Source organism: Rhinolophus sinicus, chromosome 17 (assembly GCF_057876585.1).
Source record: "Rhinolophus sinicus isolate RSI-liver-muscle chromosome 17, RSI-T2T, whole genome shotgun sequence".
Taxonomy (NCBI): Eukaryota; Metazoa; Chordata; class Mammalia; order Chiroptera; family Rhinolophidae; genus Rhinolophus; species Rhinolophus sinicus.
Genome location: NC_142517.1, coordinates 202239017 through 202257475, shown reverse-complemented (window position 1 = coordinate 202257475; position 18459 = coordinate 202239017). Strand labels below are relative to the sequence as shown.

Genomic DNA, 18459 nt, shown 5'->3' with positions numbered 1-18459 from the left:
GAGCTGTTTTATTAGCATGCCCAGTCTCTACTCTAACAGCTTCATTTGTTATGTTAGACATGCTGTCTAAGCCATACTGCATTTTAAGGAGTAAAAAAAAAAAAAAAAAAAAAGTCCCCTGACTGATAGCCTTGCTTTATAATAATTCCCTTCTCTTATCTGGGCTTCTGAACATTTTCAGAGACCATGTTTAGTTAAAGATTGAGAATGTCCTCTAATAGCCTGAAGAGTACAAGAAACAGCCTTAGACTGAAAATTACTATCCAATTAACCTATAACCATCTCTAAATATTTAACATTACTTCTAAAAGAGAGATTACCTTAAATTTTCCAATGGGTTTCTTTTCGATCATTCAGGTTGCCATAGGTTTGGACGTTTGGAAGGTCCGCTCTTGACTGAAATTTCCTCAGTATAAGAAGAGTTTAATTTTCATGCTGACTGGCAGTCCATATGAGGCTATGTTCCGAAAACCCCTCCCCTTGCCAACATCTGTCCATTTATTTCAACTATAAAACAGACACTGAGCTTCTTTAAAACGAAAAGTCAACATTAGGTCCAGAACATAATTAGAGTAGAAACAACCAAAAATATAAACGGCTCTTAAAAAGGTATGTGAAAAGAAGAAGGAGGCTTGCCTAAACATGAGCCATTAAACAAAGGTCCCTCTCTCTATAGGTAGCCTCTTATCTGTCCTGGCAACTGACTAAATTAAAACCCAAAAGTCACCCCTATGACAAATATAGATGCCATGTGAATTGTAAATAGGTGAACGCTAAAGTTTACATTAATTATCTTAGGACTGTGGTGACTGTTATTGAAAATTGTAGGCCAGCAGGACAGACTCCATTTTGACTTACAAAGTGAAATGGCACAATAGCCAAAATGGACAAATGTCGTGTCTTTAGGCTAAGTGGAGAAAGTTAATATTAATGAGTATAAGTGGTGTCCATAGATATATGCTGATTAATATTAAGTTTTCCCACCAGCACTGAAAAAAAAAAAAAATAGAACACTTTTAATAAATCGATTTATTTAGGACCAGCCTAGTCTATTTGACTTCCAGCTTAACAAAGGTGAGTAAGGGATGGACAGATGAGTTATTGAATTCTCTCTTCTAATCATATGATTCTATGAATAAAAATCTCCCCATGCATTTGGTATTGTAACCAAAATTACTCCAATATCTGGATATCTTTTTTAGTTTTGAAAAAAGAAAATTCAGATGCGCAATTTTAATATAGAAACAAGCAAAGCAGCTTGTGGTCCTCTGAAATGATTAATAGAAAAGTGATTGGAATTAATCACAGACACAAGAGGAAGCTGAAATTAGAGAGGGTTATTAAGGTACTGTCTGCTGCTTGATCTCGCCCCCTTATCAACACATTAACCTTGTTTTCTCTGCCTGAGTACTGAGTCCTACAGCAAAATTAGGTCAGAAATTCACAGATCAGATCAGCTGATTCACTCCAGCAAGACTGACATATGGCCAGTTTGAGTCGAATTCTAGATAGGAGTATGACTGAGGGCTTTTGGAGTTTATTTCCTATGCTCTAAGCATAGGAGCTATAGAATATTTCTAGGCTAGCTGTAGAGTATTTCTAAATATTCTCAGGCTAGCTGGAGGGTATTTCTAAAAGTTGATAGTTGTGTCTCTGAACCCTAGTTCATTCAACTATCCTCATTTCAACTGAGCAATGATGCTTCAACATGTGTTTTGATATACAAATAGGGTATTTCATTTTTCTACATGTCTCCAATTAAAACAAACTCAAATCAGATTACCTATTCGTGACAAAGTAGCTATTCATGCTGCACTGAATGGATATGTCATTCCCAAAAATGCACTTCAATAAATGCTCTTTATTTCCATAAAGTCTTCTGCCACAAATCATGAGTATGATTCCAGAAGCCATAACTATCTAAAGAGGATTTATGTAATTGTTAACATGCCTCCAATAAGAGCTCTCGGTATAATTATGTCTTTGGGTAGTAATCATTTAAATTTTAACCAATTCAAAACTTTGGTATCATAACCATTTACTTTCTAGATAGCAATGCTTTAATAAAGGAAAAGCAAATATGTTCTTTGTGTTTATTTTTACTTCTTTTTCTTTACAGTCTAAAGAATAGATTTCAGTGATCCTTTGTTTCTCTTTGACTAACGGAAATACTGAAACCTTCAAAAAGACATAGCCTTAAAGTATACATACTAAATAAAATTGCATGTATTTTTAAAAGAACTGTAAGTAATCTAATTCTATTTCTGACTGTCACTTTTAAAGAGGAAATATAACCTCATATGGATCCCTTGAGGGCATCCACAGGGAATAGAGACGTTCCTAATCAGCCTAAGTAGTCCTTTGTGTCAGAACCACTTTGCTAAAGTCAAGAGCTGTCTTCCAGACTTGCAATGTTTAGGAGAATTTCACTAATATAGCATTTGTTTCATTAAAAACAACAACAATAACAACAACAAAAACAGCCCTTTCCTATAACAGGAAACATACAAAAATATGTACTGGAAACAAATTTTCTTGTTGCTTTTTATTTAAGGGATATTTCCTGTATTGCTTTTTAAATACTGTGGCAAATAATAAAATGAGACAGCAAAGGGACTAGTTCCAGAATCCAGAAAGAAAAAAGTACCTGAAAGGAAGCCTCAAACTTAAGTGTGCTTTTGGTAGACCAGATGATCTTTTGATTGCCCATCCTCCTCAGGAAATCTTTTTATTTGATGTCCTAAATGAGGTGTTACCTTTAAGTAGTAAACCTCCACAGCAGGCCTGATGTTCACAGGAACTGCATTACAGGTTGTTTATGGAGAGACTCTGTTTTCATTGGTCAGTTTCTTCCTTCTTAGTGGCTGGTGCCTGTCCGGAGTCAATGGTTCACTATGCCCATCGTGCTTCTTTTTTAAAAGTGCCTTTTCATGCCCACACGTGACAAACCAGAGTTTTGTAACCTGTCTCGACTGCGCTCCCTTGTTTGAAGCTGTAGGTTTTGTGTGTTTGTTGTCTTATAGGTGTTTTAATAAAAATTAAATCTCATTTAACAGTGCCTGCACAAAACCATTAGGATTTAAAATAGCTGAAACAATGAGCTACTGAAATAAGTTTTTATTCTCCATTAACTTTTCTAAGTCTTTCTCACCAAAAATTATTTGGAGCTGTTAAGAAAAGCAACAACAGTATCTTTGTATTTATTTAGAATTTTTCACCCAACAAGTCTTTTTGGTAAAATCCCATTTGAGAAATAAAAGTGAAGGAACAAGAAAGTTCGGAGTGACATGTGGCTCAAGTTAGTTTAAAAATAAGGAATTGGACTCAGAAAGCCTAAGTGACTTAGAACACCGAGAAAGAGATGAGGGTATTCTTTTTCTAAGAGCTCAGTGTTTTAAGCTTTCGAGCTTCAGCACAAAAGGCATTTCAGCACATATGTGATCCAGAAGGTCAATCATAAGAAATCCTATTTCCATTTTTTAAGCAATCCTTGGCAGTCTACACATTTCTGAAATTGCAACTGGCATATTTCACAGAGAATTATCATCAATGCCTTTTCAAGGTCAAACATGCCCCATCTTTAGATTTTCAGCATTTACAGCCTATATATTCAATCATACTATATATTAAAGAAGGCATCCAGCAGACATGATAAAGAATTTTAATTGATTAGACTGTGTTCATTAATGTCGTGTTGAATTTTCTCTCCCACTTGATGTAAATTGCATGTTAACAACATTAAAATATGTGTGGAATTTAGATGTTAGTATTCTGCTTCTCTTGCCTGCCCTGAAACCCCTACATGCCTGTGTGACTAGAATCTTGCTGTGGAGTTTTAAAAAATATTCAAAATATAACTCCTATTAGGAATGTTGAAGCAATTCTAAAAAAATATACCGTTAGGATTTCTATCATATCAAATATTATTATATTTTTAACTGTCAAAACTCCAAGAGACTGGTCACCATATGAACAAAATAAAATTGAATTTGGACATTACAATGGATATTGAGATGGGATAATTTGAGATATCCACAACCAGTCCTGTCACAAAGTCAGGCAAGGCCGTTAATCTCCTCCCCCTGTCCAATCATCATTTGTTTGGCTCCTTTCACTTTTCCTCTCCAACCCCTCCCCCAACAATATCCAAAGACTTCTGCATCCTCATGCTGTACATGAGCCCTGCTTTTGAAAATGAAAGACATTTGAGAAGTCTCAACAATTTAGCAGGCTTTACTAGCATATTTTCCCTTCCAAAGACATCTGCACTTTAGGGTTCCAGAAAAACATGTGGGGGAAAGCATGTAAGAAACAGTGGGAAGCATTATTGATAGAAAGATATACACTACATCTTTCAATTCTTATCACATACCCATGGGTACAATAATAAAATGGTGTATGGCGTATGATGAGCCAGGTTTGGGGCCTTTTCATGCAGGCTTAGTCATTCATTTATTCATTGTTCAGTCACCAATACATTGTGGTGTCCCTTCTCTTACCATGGCCCAGCAGTCTCTGCTCTGGGCCAGATAACGTTAGGTCACATCCCTCCCCACATACTCAAGGACATAATGACAGTAATTTTCCTACCTTCTCCTAAGCTACTACCATTTTCCTTTCTATTATGATCATACATATTAGTATTTTAAATGAGCTGGTTTTCTCTCTTCATAAAGGAAAAAAGTAGAAAAATATACTTTCACCATAAACCGCACTTCCCTCTTCAACTACCCTTCATATTTTTGAATTTTTTTAACTGCAAAGTCCTCAAAATAGTTGTCTATATTTTGTTTCAATTCCTTCCTTCCCACTCTTTCATGAACACAACCTCAGTGGGTTTTTTCCCCACCCCTCCCCAAAACTGTTCTTGTCAGTAACACCAATGTGGTAAATAGTAGTCGGTTCTCAAGGTTCATCCTACTTGCTCTCACGGTAAAATCACTCTCTCTCCTTTAATCACTTCTGTCACTTCACTCAGGGGCATCACCCTCCTTTGTTGTTCCTCTCTTTCACCCTGGCTGTGTTTACTTGATTCTTCTACTGTTCGTATCATGTAAGCCATCAGGTGCCCCAAAAAACAGTCATGATTGCTATTGTCACCTCTATCTATTTTTAGGTCCTAGGTATTCTCAACTAGGCCCATGACTGTGAAGTCTATAGGATATGACTCTTATATTTATATCGCAGCTTTCATCTCCACCACGAGTCCTGGATCCAACTGCCGAGCCAGAATTCTCCATTTGGATATCTAAAAGGGCTTACAAAATTGGCATGGGAAAGCCGAGCTCCTATTTCCACACTATTTAACCTAAACCTACTCCTCTTCCAGTTTTTATTATTTTGCTAAGTGTAATCACCATTCTTCTAGTTGTTCAACCAAAACAAAACACAATGGAACAATAACATCCAAAAATCCACAACAAAACAAACTTGAGAACCATCTTCAATTCCTTTCTCTTACTCAACTCCTACGTCTCATCAATCAGAAAATTCTGATGGAGCCTATAATTTGATCATTTTATGCCACCTTAACTGTTACCATCCTAGTCCAAACTACTGTCATTTCTCACCTGAATTACTGCAAAAGCTTTCTCTCTGGATTTCTTGCATCTGGCTATGCCCCATCCATCTATGTAATACACAGAAAACAGTAAACCTTGTAAAATGTTCAGTTAGGGCATGCCAAACCTCTGTTCAAAACTCTTCAATCATTTTTTTTCTCTTCCAGAATAAAACTTAAGAGCTTATAAGGCTTTGCATGTCTGGGGGGCCCACTACCAGCCTGAACTTGTATCCCCCCAGTTTTTGCCTTGATGACTACACGACACCTCATCCTCTTCTTGGAACACATCAAGCTTGCTGCGACCTCCTCCTACATTTATCTTCCCGCAGGTAGCCATGCGGCTCACATTGCTGGCAGTACGCTTCCAGTATCTCATGTCTCTGCTCAGAAGTAGTCTGTTCTCAGAGGCCTTCCCTGGCATCGGTGTTTGATCTCCTTTACCCTGCTTTGGTTTATAGTGTAAAACATTATTACCACCTGTCTTATGTATTTACACATACTAATTGTTTTCCTGTGTGTCTCCTTCACCCTTCTCTCAGAATGTAGTTAGTTCCCTTATAACCAGGAACTTCGTTCTGCTCATTATCAAGATCTCGGACACTTAGCAACATTTTAATAAATATTTCTCCAATCAATGAATACATTTAACTGCAAGTGTTGAGCAATTTGTAGGCTCTAGATTCTATTCAATACGGTATACAGAAAATGAGCACTTCCTCTCATAAAACGTGTGTTGTAGCTTGGGCATCAGCAACCACGTCCCATATTGTGGGCCTTGTTGGCTAATTGCCTCTAGTCACCTTGAACTCAGGTGAGAGGTGCCCTAACCATCTCACTTAGCTCAGTGTCCTTCCTTGCTTCCAGGACTAAAGTCTCTCTGCCTTACCCTTTACTTCAGGTGTGGGGTCAGAATTCAACTTGAACATAAGCCCACTTTACTAGGGTATGGGAGTCTGTTTACCTCTCGTTGGTATCCCCGTGCCTGAGAAGTTGGCTTAGTCTTCAACTATGCACATACCTAGAGATAGTATGAGTATAGATGATGATACATTCTGAATGGTTCTATCATCTAAAATCCCACTATTCCTAGGTCACTGACATAAAGTACAAACCTTTATTACCTTCCTGTGGATAACACCAACTACTCTGGCAACAATAGCGCTGTAAGCAACATACTTATGGAACCTAAGAGTAACCTGGCTCCAGGCATGCATTTTCCAGTACATTATACCATGGAAACCATGCACAGTGAATGAATACCTATCTTTTCAAATGCAGGACCCTAGAAGACTCTTGCTTCTTCCTGCTATCAATGGGTTCCCTATTTTTCTCCTAATCTAATTATACACACACACACACACACACACACACACACACATACACACACACATATATATATATGCTTATTTGATGCAAGAAAGAACCCTCATGCTCAGAAAAACTATTTCAAATAAACACACACACACACACACACACACGGTGGATGACTTACTCCTATCCTTTACTCTATGCACAAACAGGGCAGACTAAATTTTTAACTTATGCTGAGGGGTGATGTGGAAACAAATGTCTCCAGATCATTTGAGACTCCTTCAATAAATGTGTGAACTGAACTCTCCTTATTTTTATGCTTTCTAACATAATTCTAAAACACATTGCTTCACTAATCTAGCAGGAACCACATCAAAGTTCACAAGCTGAATTTTCTGGACCTCACTTAACAGTGCTTTGCTGTTCTCACTACCTAAATTCTTGCTTCCATTCCTTGGTCTTTAGACTTCATTGAAATTGTTGGTTATGTCCCTTTGAACACTTGACAGTAAACCACCTTAAATGAGCCATTTTTGCTATCACAATATCTATGAATCTTTAGATAGAAAGAAACCTGCTGAAGGTTGATGAAACACGGAAGATAATAGTACAGTGAGAAGCACACTGTGGGTGCTTGGTAAAACCTAATGAAATTATTCAGCAAATAAGTCTGTTTATATGCTTACAGAAAAGAATTAATCATTGAGGTTTAGTGCATTAGTGGGAAATTTTAGATTTTAGGGCTGAAATTATTTCAGAAATTATGTATCCTATCCTTTTTGGTTTTGAATTTTAAAAACTTAGACTCATAAAAGTAAAATAAACTGCTCACATACACATATAAGCCCATCAGGTTTACTTCACAGAAAAAACAACAACAACAACAACAAAACACACACAAAAACAAACAAACAACAAAAAAAATACTGTCCTAAGAGAGGACATTTATTGTTCCCTAGAAAGAAATCTGGTACCAACTAAAGTTAGGTAGAATTAAAAATAACATAGTTCCCAACAACAAATTAATTGAAGTATACATATACTATGAATAGTGACTCTGTTTATCCAGTATGCAATTTTACAAACATTTTTATACCAGATAAAGAATAGATTTCCATTTTAATTGTCCAGAGGAAAAAAAATAATCCTCCACAAAATTTATTTCTATTTTTCTTCTAAATCTCTCCCCCTCTTCCGGCTTGCCCTCTCATATAAAATTATGTGTCATTTAATAAGTGAAGTAGTGCATACTTACCTAGCTTCTTTATAAGAATGAAAACTTCATCTTAAAGTAATAATTTATTTTCCTTCATATCACAATGTTCACAGAGTAAGCAAAAGTGTTCATGCCAGATTTGATGAAAAATTCACCAACTAATTATCAAAATAGCTTAACTATTACTATTCAATTATCCAGCTAATAGATATTGATTAATTCCCTAAATTCTGCATCTTCGTTCTTAGTAAACAGACTCCGTTGAAGAAACAGGACTCCATTAAACACATGTATCTACCCATACCCCTTAAAATACCCCCCCCACACACACACTGAAAACACTGTAACATTCTTTTGAAAAATCAAAAGATCTGTATCCTTCTTTTGGTCTCAGTGCCCTAGGAAACTGCAATCTAGGGCTCACCTACTTGTAGCTGTAGATGTTGCAGCATAAGTCATTTTCTGTCGTTTTGCAGTATAAAAGTTTTTTTCCTTTGAATAAACCTGGGATACCTATACAAGAGCTATAATAGCCATAAAACACACAGAGAGCACACTCTGAGAGTTCTACATGCCTTCATATACTTATATAATTCTAATTATCGATGAGTCTTTTTAATAATTGAGGGAGAAGATGAATATATCATAAGGTAAGAACTATAAAAAAGGACCATTAAGGTGGGGATTTTCATCAAACATTGGCTCTTAAAGTGTTTATGTACTCTCTTGGGCTTTTATCAAGAGACCGTTCAGTATGAACTTTTGTTTATAGGAAACTGAATTATTTCCCCACCCATCTGACCTCCACCTGCACAACACACAAGTAAATAACGTCTGTGACTAAGGTGACGATCCTGTCAGTAAGATGCATTGCGTTTTTGTTATAGTTGAGGTGCCATTTTCAATTGGTCTCATAGAGTCAAACTTTCACAGTCCCCTTCTTGACCTGGTGACAACAACCCATCCTTTATAAAACTCACCAATTTCCTCGTGTGCACAAAACTCAGAATACTTTTGTTTATATTTACCGTTTTATTGCTTCTTCTTGTCTTCGGCGTTTTTCATTCTTCTCCTTCAAGTAGGCCAGGTTTGTTTCATTTCTCAAGCGATCGTTCTCTCGAGCAATGTCTGATGCATTCTGAATAACCAAACCATCGTAAGCCTTCATCCCCATATCCTCAATATACTGAAGAAATGTGTCCAAAGGGTCTTCCTCTGGATTAGAACTCATCATCTTGGAGGATATCATGTAAAAAGGAACACTTCCTGTAGGATGAGAATGCATTTTTATCTTTGTCAAGGGAGGAGATAAAATCAAGGTGTTGTTTATTCTCCCTATTATCTTGTCAGCCCCAAACTCCAAGGATTATGGTAGACTATTTGGAGACAACGTCTCATTAGAAATTATAAGCCATCAGAGTATTTGAAGTAAATATTAAATGAATGTGGCCTGGGTAGCAAACACTCCCTCAGAGAATCAAAATTAGCAGGACAGAGGCCAAGGCTTTTGCATTGAAAGGTAATAGGATGGTACAAATACAGTGTAGTGTAGAAAGGTAAAAGTTTGGTTTATGTAATTAGAGTTATGACTCTGTTCCTCAACAACATGTACTTATACCAACAAGATATATCAGATCCAAGCTTCATTTGTTTCTGATCACCATTAGGACTTTTCTGTTCAATTTCAAATAAAATAATTGCTTGGAACAAATTTTCTCATTGTGTGTTTTTTCCTTAGAATTTTAAATTAAGTTTTAGGAATCTGAACTATTCATACAGGATATAGCAGCCATCAAGGAAAGGAAATAGACATTTCTAATATAATTTGTCTTGGCAATAATCCCTGTTTGACCCTCCATTATTTTTCAGAATGGTTCTCTTTAATACCTTGACCCTAACTCACATCTCATAGATCACCAGGACTGTGGTAATCCGGACCAACCTGGTAATTCAGGCCGTGACAACTGTGATTATCATTGTTACATGAAGGTTTAAGAACCTCGGGCACAAAAAGGATTACGGAAAACCAAAATCAAATCAAAACAACAACATAGGACTTTCAACCAATACATATTACACTTGCCTATAAAATGATGGAAATAATCTCTCCTACCTCCTGCTGTTGTGAAGATTAAGAGAGGTGATGATTGTAAAGAATTTAGCATAAAGTTCAATAATAGTAAGCACATAATAATGATAGCTAGTATCATTTTAATAAAAGTGTAGGAGGAAGACTGGCAGCAATAGTAATGGAAAATATATATGTGTATAGATGAACGGGGGATAGAAAACCAGCAGGCTATGAAAATCAGCATGCCTTGAAGTAGAGGTATCCAATGAATCATAGGAATCAATAAAGCCAGGGGATAAAGAAATTGTGCTTTAATCAATCAAAACTAGAACAGAAGTTTAATTAATTACACACAAGATAGATATGTTACCCTCCTAGCTTAATAAGGCTTACTGTCCTCAATTACATATTCAATGTAATAGTCTAGGAAAGTGGTATAATTGAGGCAGATTGGAAAACCTAAAGCAAAATTGATTAACAAGGGGAAATATGCGGCCATTTAAAAATTATAAATTACCTTTACATCTTTTTACTGTCTTCAAAAGTCTCCAAAGGATATTTTAAAAATATTAGTCCAACTATTTGTTGAAGTCACAGACTTTCATTTGCACCATTACAAATTTTATTCTGATTTTTTACAAGTATAATTATGTTCCATACCTGGGTTGTAGCTATGGAAACTTCACTTCTTATCACAGTTTATTAGCACTTTAGCTGCCAGTCAATCCATACATTATTTGAAATTGACTCTGAATTTAAGGATATATTTATTCCCCATTCTATATGAAATTGTTGAAACTAGAGGATATGAAAAGTTATTTGTTGACTCATGATTTTTTTTTTTTTTTTTATGTTAAGTTGTATTATGTTTGGTTTGGTTTAAATCTATAATGGGTTGACAAATGAAATGGTCTTTTTATTCCAACTATCTAACATAATTAATTGTATTTTAATATCAGTCCATCAGATTAGATGTTTACGTGGTGGACACACAGAGGAATAGAAAATTACTGTTACAAAGGATTGCAGTTTTGGAGAAAGACATATAAGAACATGATTCCCAGAAAACTAAAGCATTGCCATTATTAAAAATTCCCTTCTACCAAGGACTTCAGCACTAGGTGTGCCTGGATAAAAAAAGATCTGCATAACTTTACAGCAATTAATTCTACCATAGTTAAGCAAGCCAAGTCAGTATTACAAGGATTCTAGAAGTAATGCCTCAGGGTGGAAGATGATCACTCCCGCTGTGCCCTAGAGCAAAACTGTATATTTCCCCTGTGTGAGGCATTACCCACAGGTTTTTATTTCTTCCTTCAAGTTTCCCTCCCATCCAAAGGACACCAGTGATTCTTTATACAATTTATACATTCCAAACAATTAACAAGGTTAACAATTAACAATTAACAAGGTTAATTGTGTACCTCTGAAAATATACTGTTACTAAATGGTCTTTCAAATTATTCTGAGAAAATATTAAATAATCATATCATAAAATATTTGTGCTATGGAAAAATTGTATTATAAGATTTTTTGAAACTAAGACGAAAAGTGGGATGAAAATCAACCATAAAATCTAGTAAAACTTTAGAGCATGCTTATGTCATCTAGTTCTAGAGAAATGTTTGCTTCTACAATCATTTTTTTTATTCGAGTATTTCTTGAGCATTTGTTATGAACCAGGCACTGATACAGGCAGAATTGTGTTTATCTAGCCCTTCACACTGTCTTATAAATGCACAATGAATAAACAATTGCAATACAGTATAACAAGGGCATTGATTCAGGTGGCAGTGGTGACATTCACTGGTTTGTCATGGGTTATGATCACCATTTTTAAGAAGGAACAAAAAAAAACTTTTGAAAAGTTGTATCTAGTTTTCAAAAATAAAAATGGACTTTCTAATGTAAGGGAGGGATGAGCAGTGAGGCAGTCTTGAAAGGCATAGCTGAAAAGTTGAGCAGTATGGCCTGAAACCCCCAGCTACATCACCCTTAGATCTCTGACTATGTGTAAGTTACTTAACCTCTTTAAGGTTGAGTTTCCATGTTTTTAAAATGGTGGTTGGAATAGTATTTGCCTCTTTAGGTTGTTGTGATGATTTAGTTAGAAAATGCATATAAGTGTTCAATAAACATGATTATAATTATTAGTCACAACATTACACAGGCCTATTATCCATTTTGCCCCATTTTATTTTCCTGGTTTGTCCACATCTAGAAAATAAAGGTTTTGGACTTATCAATCACCAGGCTCATCCCATTTCTGGAACATTCAGACTACACTCTTACAAGCCAAAAATTGTTTCTTAGGCAACTGAACAGTAAAGAAGAATGAACTGTATGTTAAATGTCTACCTACCTTATTACAACTACTACCACTCCCATGCAGTGACAACCCACAAACAAGTGTATCATAAATCCGTTTATCTTTCGGAAATTTATATTTATGGCTAAGGTAGATATTGAATCAGGTCTTTTTTTACCACTAAAAACTTGGCTGTGTTTTGACTGTGAGATAGTAAATCAAGTTATTTTCTGGCCCTTGGATGAAAATCTTATATACAAGCATTCTACGAAGGCTTGTCTTGAACATCTAATTCCTAAAGTTGACGTCTTAAAAGACCATAGTTCAGAAGCAAATGGGACATTTCCTTCAGGTAGCATCTTTAGATATAACACAATCGATCAGTCTAACTTACAAGACCACAAATTATTGCATGGGATATTTATGACAACAGAGTGGGTGAGATTGAAGGGAAAACCTTGCATTTCTACATTCAGTGCTTCTATTTGAACTAGTGTGTGTCTGCAGCCATTTTTGCTCACAACAAACTAGACATTTTAGCTCCCTCTGCCTCCCCGAGCATTGGTTGAAAGCTAGCATCTATGGTCTTCATCCACAGGCAAATATGTTTTATTTGGAAAGCACAGTATTGATTCAAATCGTGTAAAACTTACGTGAGTGTGTTCTTTTTCTTGGAAATTGTGGCCAATGTGTACAATTTATGTGAGGGACTCCCCTGAGGAAAAACCTAAAATGACTGAGATCAGAATTCCCATACAGATCACAGGTAAACATGTCTTCACTTTACTCCTTTTTTCCACCACTGGATTCTTCATTTGTAAAAGATTTCTTTTGTTTAATTTCTGGATTCCTATATTTAAAATCATTGCCATTCTTATAAAAGCTATATATTTTGGCTTAAATACAACTGGGTGTTTAATTTCTCAGCTTTATTTTATTTTATTCTTTCACTTTTTAAATTTAGTTCCTGTTAACCACGCCCTTCCTAAAGACAACTTTGAATAATATTGTGACACTTCCCAAAATTTGAAATTTAATTCTACTCAACTAAGATGCACCAATTTACACTGGTGAGAATCAGGTTATATTTAAAGTACTAAGCCCTTAACTTATTACTGAATTAACCATTTCTTTATGTTCTTTTGTGTAAAACCATCACTGTACATTCTGATGCTGAACCTGGAGCTGAAAGTAGCATTACATTTCTTTAAAATGTTTCCACTGAAATAAAATTATCTAGTATATATACATGTGGAACATAAAATATACATAAGAATATCAAAATGGAACCCATAGAAATATTTTAAAAATCACTTTTCTTTTCTCTTTCTGTAGCCACTACTTGCATCCAAGGAACTCAAGAAGCTGAAACACTACATGACTTTTTGTGTGAAAGACAAAAAAAGGGGTGGGAGCTCATATTTTTGAGAAATAAGTGTATGCAAGAACTTAAAGATCATATATTAACATGGGTTATTCCTTTTGTATATTAAGGTACCAATTTTGTGTGGTCTCAATTTACCAAAGCATATTTAATGTGGCACTAACTGATGTCAAGATTGAATTCCCCATAGAACAGAGGATTACATATTAAATGCAGGCTGTTGTTGAAAACAAGATGTGGGAAAAGGGTCAGATAAATATTAAGCATGCATATTCTCATGCATGTTAAAGTATTTCTCTTTCCTCTTCTTAAAATTCAGGACAAATTCTTTCTTTAGTGTAATTTCATGCATTGTGACATTAACCACTCTGGCTCTGTTAAGGATGGGCTCAGGTAGCTGTGTACACACATTTCTCAGGCATGGATCATTTACCACCATTTACCAAAAGCAGGGTTCCAGTACACCAGTGTCATCTGTGAATTAGTCCATGGGCCTTCATGGGTGCTGGTTCTTTTTTTTTTTTTTTTCTTTTTAAAGTATTTACTCAGAATTTCTGAAATGGATCTGTTCTCCATCTAAAACTTTGGTTTTCTAAGGCAAGTTGTAAAATTTCCACTCATCCAGTTATTTTGCACATCAATTGAGTGGTAGAGGAAGAAAAACCACTTGCTTGGGAGAGAACGGCTCCCCATTTCTTGAAGCTCTATGAGAAGCTTCTTAAATTTTAGGTCATGGCCAACCCTAGAAGCTAACAAATAATAAAGTTTATTCTGTGTTATTATTATAATGCTATTTTTGTTATCTGGGGAAAACAAAATACATAGTGGGAATAAATCTCCAGGTGGAAAACCTAGACAGTTTGCCATCATTTCATTTATGTTTTTCATTTTATTTGCATGTAGGAAAGTTTCCTAGTCTCCACCACTTATTTATTTCTGAGGTTTTGAAACCACACCTGTCTTAATGCTGTGAGGAAGTTATTACAGTTTGAGTTATTAAAATTTAATTTTCCCTCCCACTCCAATCACTGCATCTCCTTTGAGAGAGAGGATCCCATTTTGCCCAGTAGTATTGATTCACCCGAATAAAAGTTTCCCAATGCAATTTTGACTATTATTTTGTTCAATGGAAGAAAAAAAGGTCTTTTACATTTTTTTGCATGTACTCAGACCAATTTGAAAACACACTGTGAAAATATAAGTACTTAAATAATCAGGATTCACATACATATGTAAATATGCATGCAAATTAATTCCTAAAATGTGCTGACTTCACATAGGACAAAATCAACAGACTAGATTGCCTGGTTATAATCCATAACCCATGTAAACCATGTCAAAATTGTTTTTCTGATAAAATCTTATACACAGTTTGTCAAAATTCAGTCCTGCAATTTCACTTTGATTATCCTTGAAATCCCATCCTCAAGCCCACAAACTGTCATGCTCAGTTTCTCATCCTCACTGTCATCAAAATGCAGCTGTTCTGACCAAAATGGGAAATGTTAGAGTTAAAACCAAAAGAGCTTGTTGAAGTGACTACAAAGACACTGATTGCTTTTTTTTTTTTTCTCAGAAAGCAGATTACTTTGGAGTGAGTTTATTTCCACTATCTCCCTTCCCAAAATGGGTAAAATGGGCATAAATCATGTTAATGTAGGAGCATCATAAATTAGAATTTCCTCCCCAACTTCCAGGTTGTCATGGAGCTATTTACCCACGGTACAAAAAGATTGCACATTTCCACTAATATTAGGGATTCACACAAAATGTCAATAGCTGAGGTACTTTTTTGAGCCTTTGGCCACATGTTTCCAGAAGCTTATAAGGCATCATTTGCAAAGTAGATATAATCAGTATAATAAATTGCTGACTGGAGCTACAATGCAAATCATCTAATTGGGAGTTTATGACTTACTTTTTTTTTTCTCCAAACAATAGCCAATCTTCCAGTGTTTAGGATTTTTATACTTCTCCCTCTAAAGTTTATAGATGCTTCAAGTCCTTAGACATCTCTATAGTACTTGTGAAGTTGTAATTTTTTTTTTGCTCAAGTCTGTTATCATTAATTTCCTAAATTGTCAATTTCCTTCACAGAGTCCACTTCTTTGCTGAATTGTCAAACATATGTTGCACTTCCCACAGAAAAAAAAACAAAATAATTTTGGCATGTGTGGCTTACATTTTCTCATATTAATTTGTTTACCACTTGATAATATAGAAAATAAGTTGGAACATTGTTTAAACTATGAAGAATTAGAAAAGGAATTAATTTTCACTTGTTTTCTACAATTATTCCACACTACTGGGTTATAAATTCTTGCATGATAAAATGACCAAAAGTATATCATGTAAAGTCTTCAATTGGATTCCTTTATTTCGGGAATATATTTAGATAAAAAATCCAGTATCAACATAACTTTAGCATTTTCTAATGAAAACAAATAATGTTATTTCATGTAACATTTCTTCTGGGTTTGAAATACTTACATTTCATGTATGTAAAATAGTGTTGGTAGTTGGAAAAATTAGAACAGAGACACTCCAACAAAATAAGTGTGTGTCCCAAGTAAAATAAGTCCACTTAAAGTTCAATAGAAAATATTTATTATGATGACACTAATGAAATCATCCTGGTATTGTGTGATATTAAACATGTATGTTTCTGAAAGGGTTTATGTTTAACTAGTTAGGAAGAAGCAGTTTCAGCTTTGGTGTCTGTCTAATAGTTTGTATTTTATTGGGGGTGTACTGTGTCTTTTCTTGGGAGGGCATAAAATTGAGCTAACATAAAAGTGCTAAGAGACTGTTGTAAAATATTTATGATATGGAATAGCAGATAAATAGCTAGCATGAACAATATGAATGCCAATTAATACCCTGGAAAATATTTTCAATGCTTTTAATAATTCATCATGGCTTATTTTACCAATGAAAATCTAGTTTAACCATTTCTGTGGTAATGTAACTAAGTGGGTAAGAGGATACAAAATAGCCTGAGGCTCATTAATGCCCTGGATGCCTTCATTTCTGCTCCACCTAATAAGACATGCAAACTTCAGCATTAAGTATCCCCAGCTAAAACCCATTCCATTTCACAACCAGAGAGCTTGATCTATTTAGTGCTGGATTTAATTAGCATGCTTAGAGAATGTGAAAAATGAGATACATACCAAAATTTAAGTCCCCAGGGAGAGGTAAGTGCAATAATCAGGAGGTGACTTGTGTCTGTCAGAGCCCTCTCTCGCGGTTGATCTCAGGGCAGTTCTGTAGGAGTAATCCAGCACCATAACAAATAGACTTGTAGTTCAGCTCAGTTTTTCTTCAATTAAAGTGCATTGTATCTGGATGGGAAAAGTGTCCACTCCCAGATTCTTCATCACTAGAGATCAGAGCATTCTTGATGTCCTTCCTATCAGATAAAATGGCCTTTAAAGTTTTCTAGGAAGATACGGTGACAGAAGACAGGTGCTTGCTTCCTTAAATCGACATTCAGAGAAAAGAGGGCATAGCTAATGGGTGGGGAGGAACACACAGCCCCTCTCCTTCCAGGTCCAGCAGGGAAGGAATTGAATGCTTTTACCCACTTTGCTACCCAGATGATTACAAGACTCGAAACAATCACCCAGGCTGGCAAAGGTGCCTCATTTGATTATATTCTGTAAAGACAAAAATAAATGAAAACAAAAAATCAGCAACATCCTCTCTAAATGTCTCCTTTCAGCCAAAAAGATGCTCTTTCTCATTGCCACTTACATACAGAAGGTTTGGAGCAGCCTAGCTTGTGGCATGGTCCCTCCCCCGTGACAACCAGCTTTCTCTCTCTCTCTCATTCTCTCTCTCCCCTCCCTCCCTCCCTGCCCCTGACTCCCTCCCTTCCTGCTTCTCTTTCTCTCTCCTCTCCAGCTGCCTTAGTCTGTTGATGCTGCTGCTGATTAATCAGGGATTCTGAAACAAAGAACCTACCTTCTGAAATAAGCAGTAATCTCTCTTCTCTCTTTCTGCGATCCGCCTGCATTGAACGGCAAAGCTGCCGGCATTCTAGCACCTTGGATAGTTCCTGCTCACTAGGCCCGTTGGAAAAAGGAGGGGAAGAAGCAACTGAAGAAATGAGAAGAAACCCGAAAGCAGCATCGTTCTACTTCGGATTTCGGCTCCCTGGGGCCTCCCCTTCTCGTTAAAGGCCTCCCATCTAGGCAATAGAACCTCTCTCTTTTATCTATCTGAGCTGAAGTCTGATTAGTAAATAATAAAATGAAAAGAGGATAAAGAAACCCCTTCATTTATATCCACTACAACACTCATTCAGTCTACATGGAGAAGAAAAATATAAATCCATCAGAAAAAAAAAAAAATGTTTTCACTACAGAGGATGTTTAAGTTATAAGCTTTTCACCCCTGGCATGGCTAATGAAAATGAGCAACAACGTAAATGGAACATCCACATCTCAGTTTAATACCCTTATTTGATATCAATTTTGTCTCCACCCGCCCAGCATAGCCGAGCCAGGCACACAATTACTACTGACGTACTTCAGGCTGCTGCTTGGGGAAGGAGGGGAGGAGCCTTTTAACCTCATCAAAACAGCTTCATGCCACCTGCTCC

General features: G+C 35.9%; 1 protein-coding gene across 2 annotated transcripts in view; it reads right to left on the bottom strand.

Annotated features, from left to right (window-relative positions):
• The window catches only part of NYAP2 (neuronal tyrosine-phosphorylated phosphoinositide-3-kinase adaptor 2), a 240254-nt gene extending 222641 nt beyond the window's left edge, over positions 1–17613 (bottom strand). Inside the window, exons 1-2 of one of the 2 annotated variants that reach the window (XM_019736641.3) lie at positions 17027–17613; positions 9119–9356 (exon numbers count right to left, since the gene is read on the bottom strand). In XM_019736641.3, the coding sequence (XP_019592200.2) occupies positions 9119–9339 (221 nt within the window). In that variant the 5' untranslated portion in view covers positions 9340–9356; positions 17027–17613. The remainder of the gene's footprint in view (positions 1–9118; positions 9357–17026) is intronic. The other variant, XM_088793756.1, reaches the window with a different exon arrangement.
• Between the last annotated feature and the right edge of the window lie 846 nt (positions 17614–18459).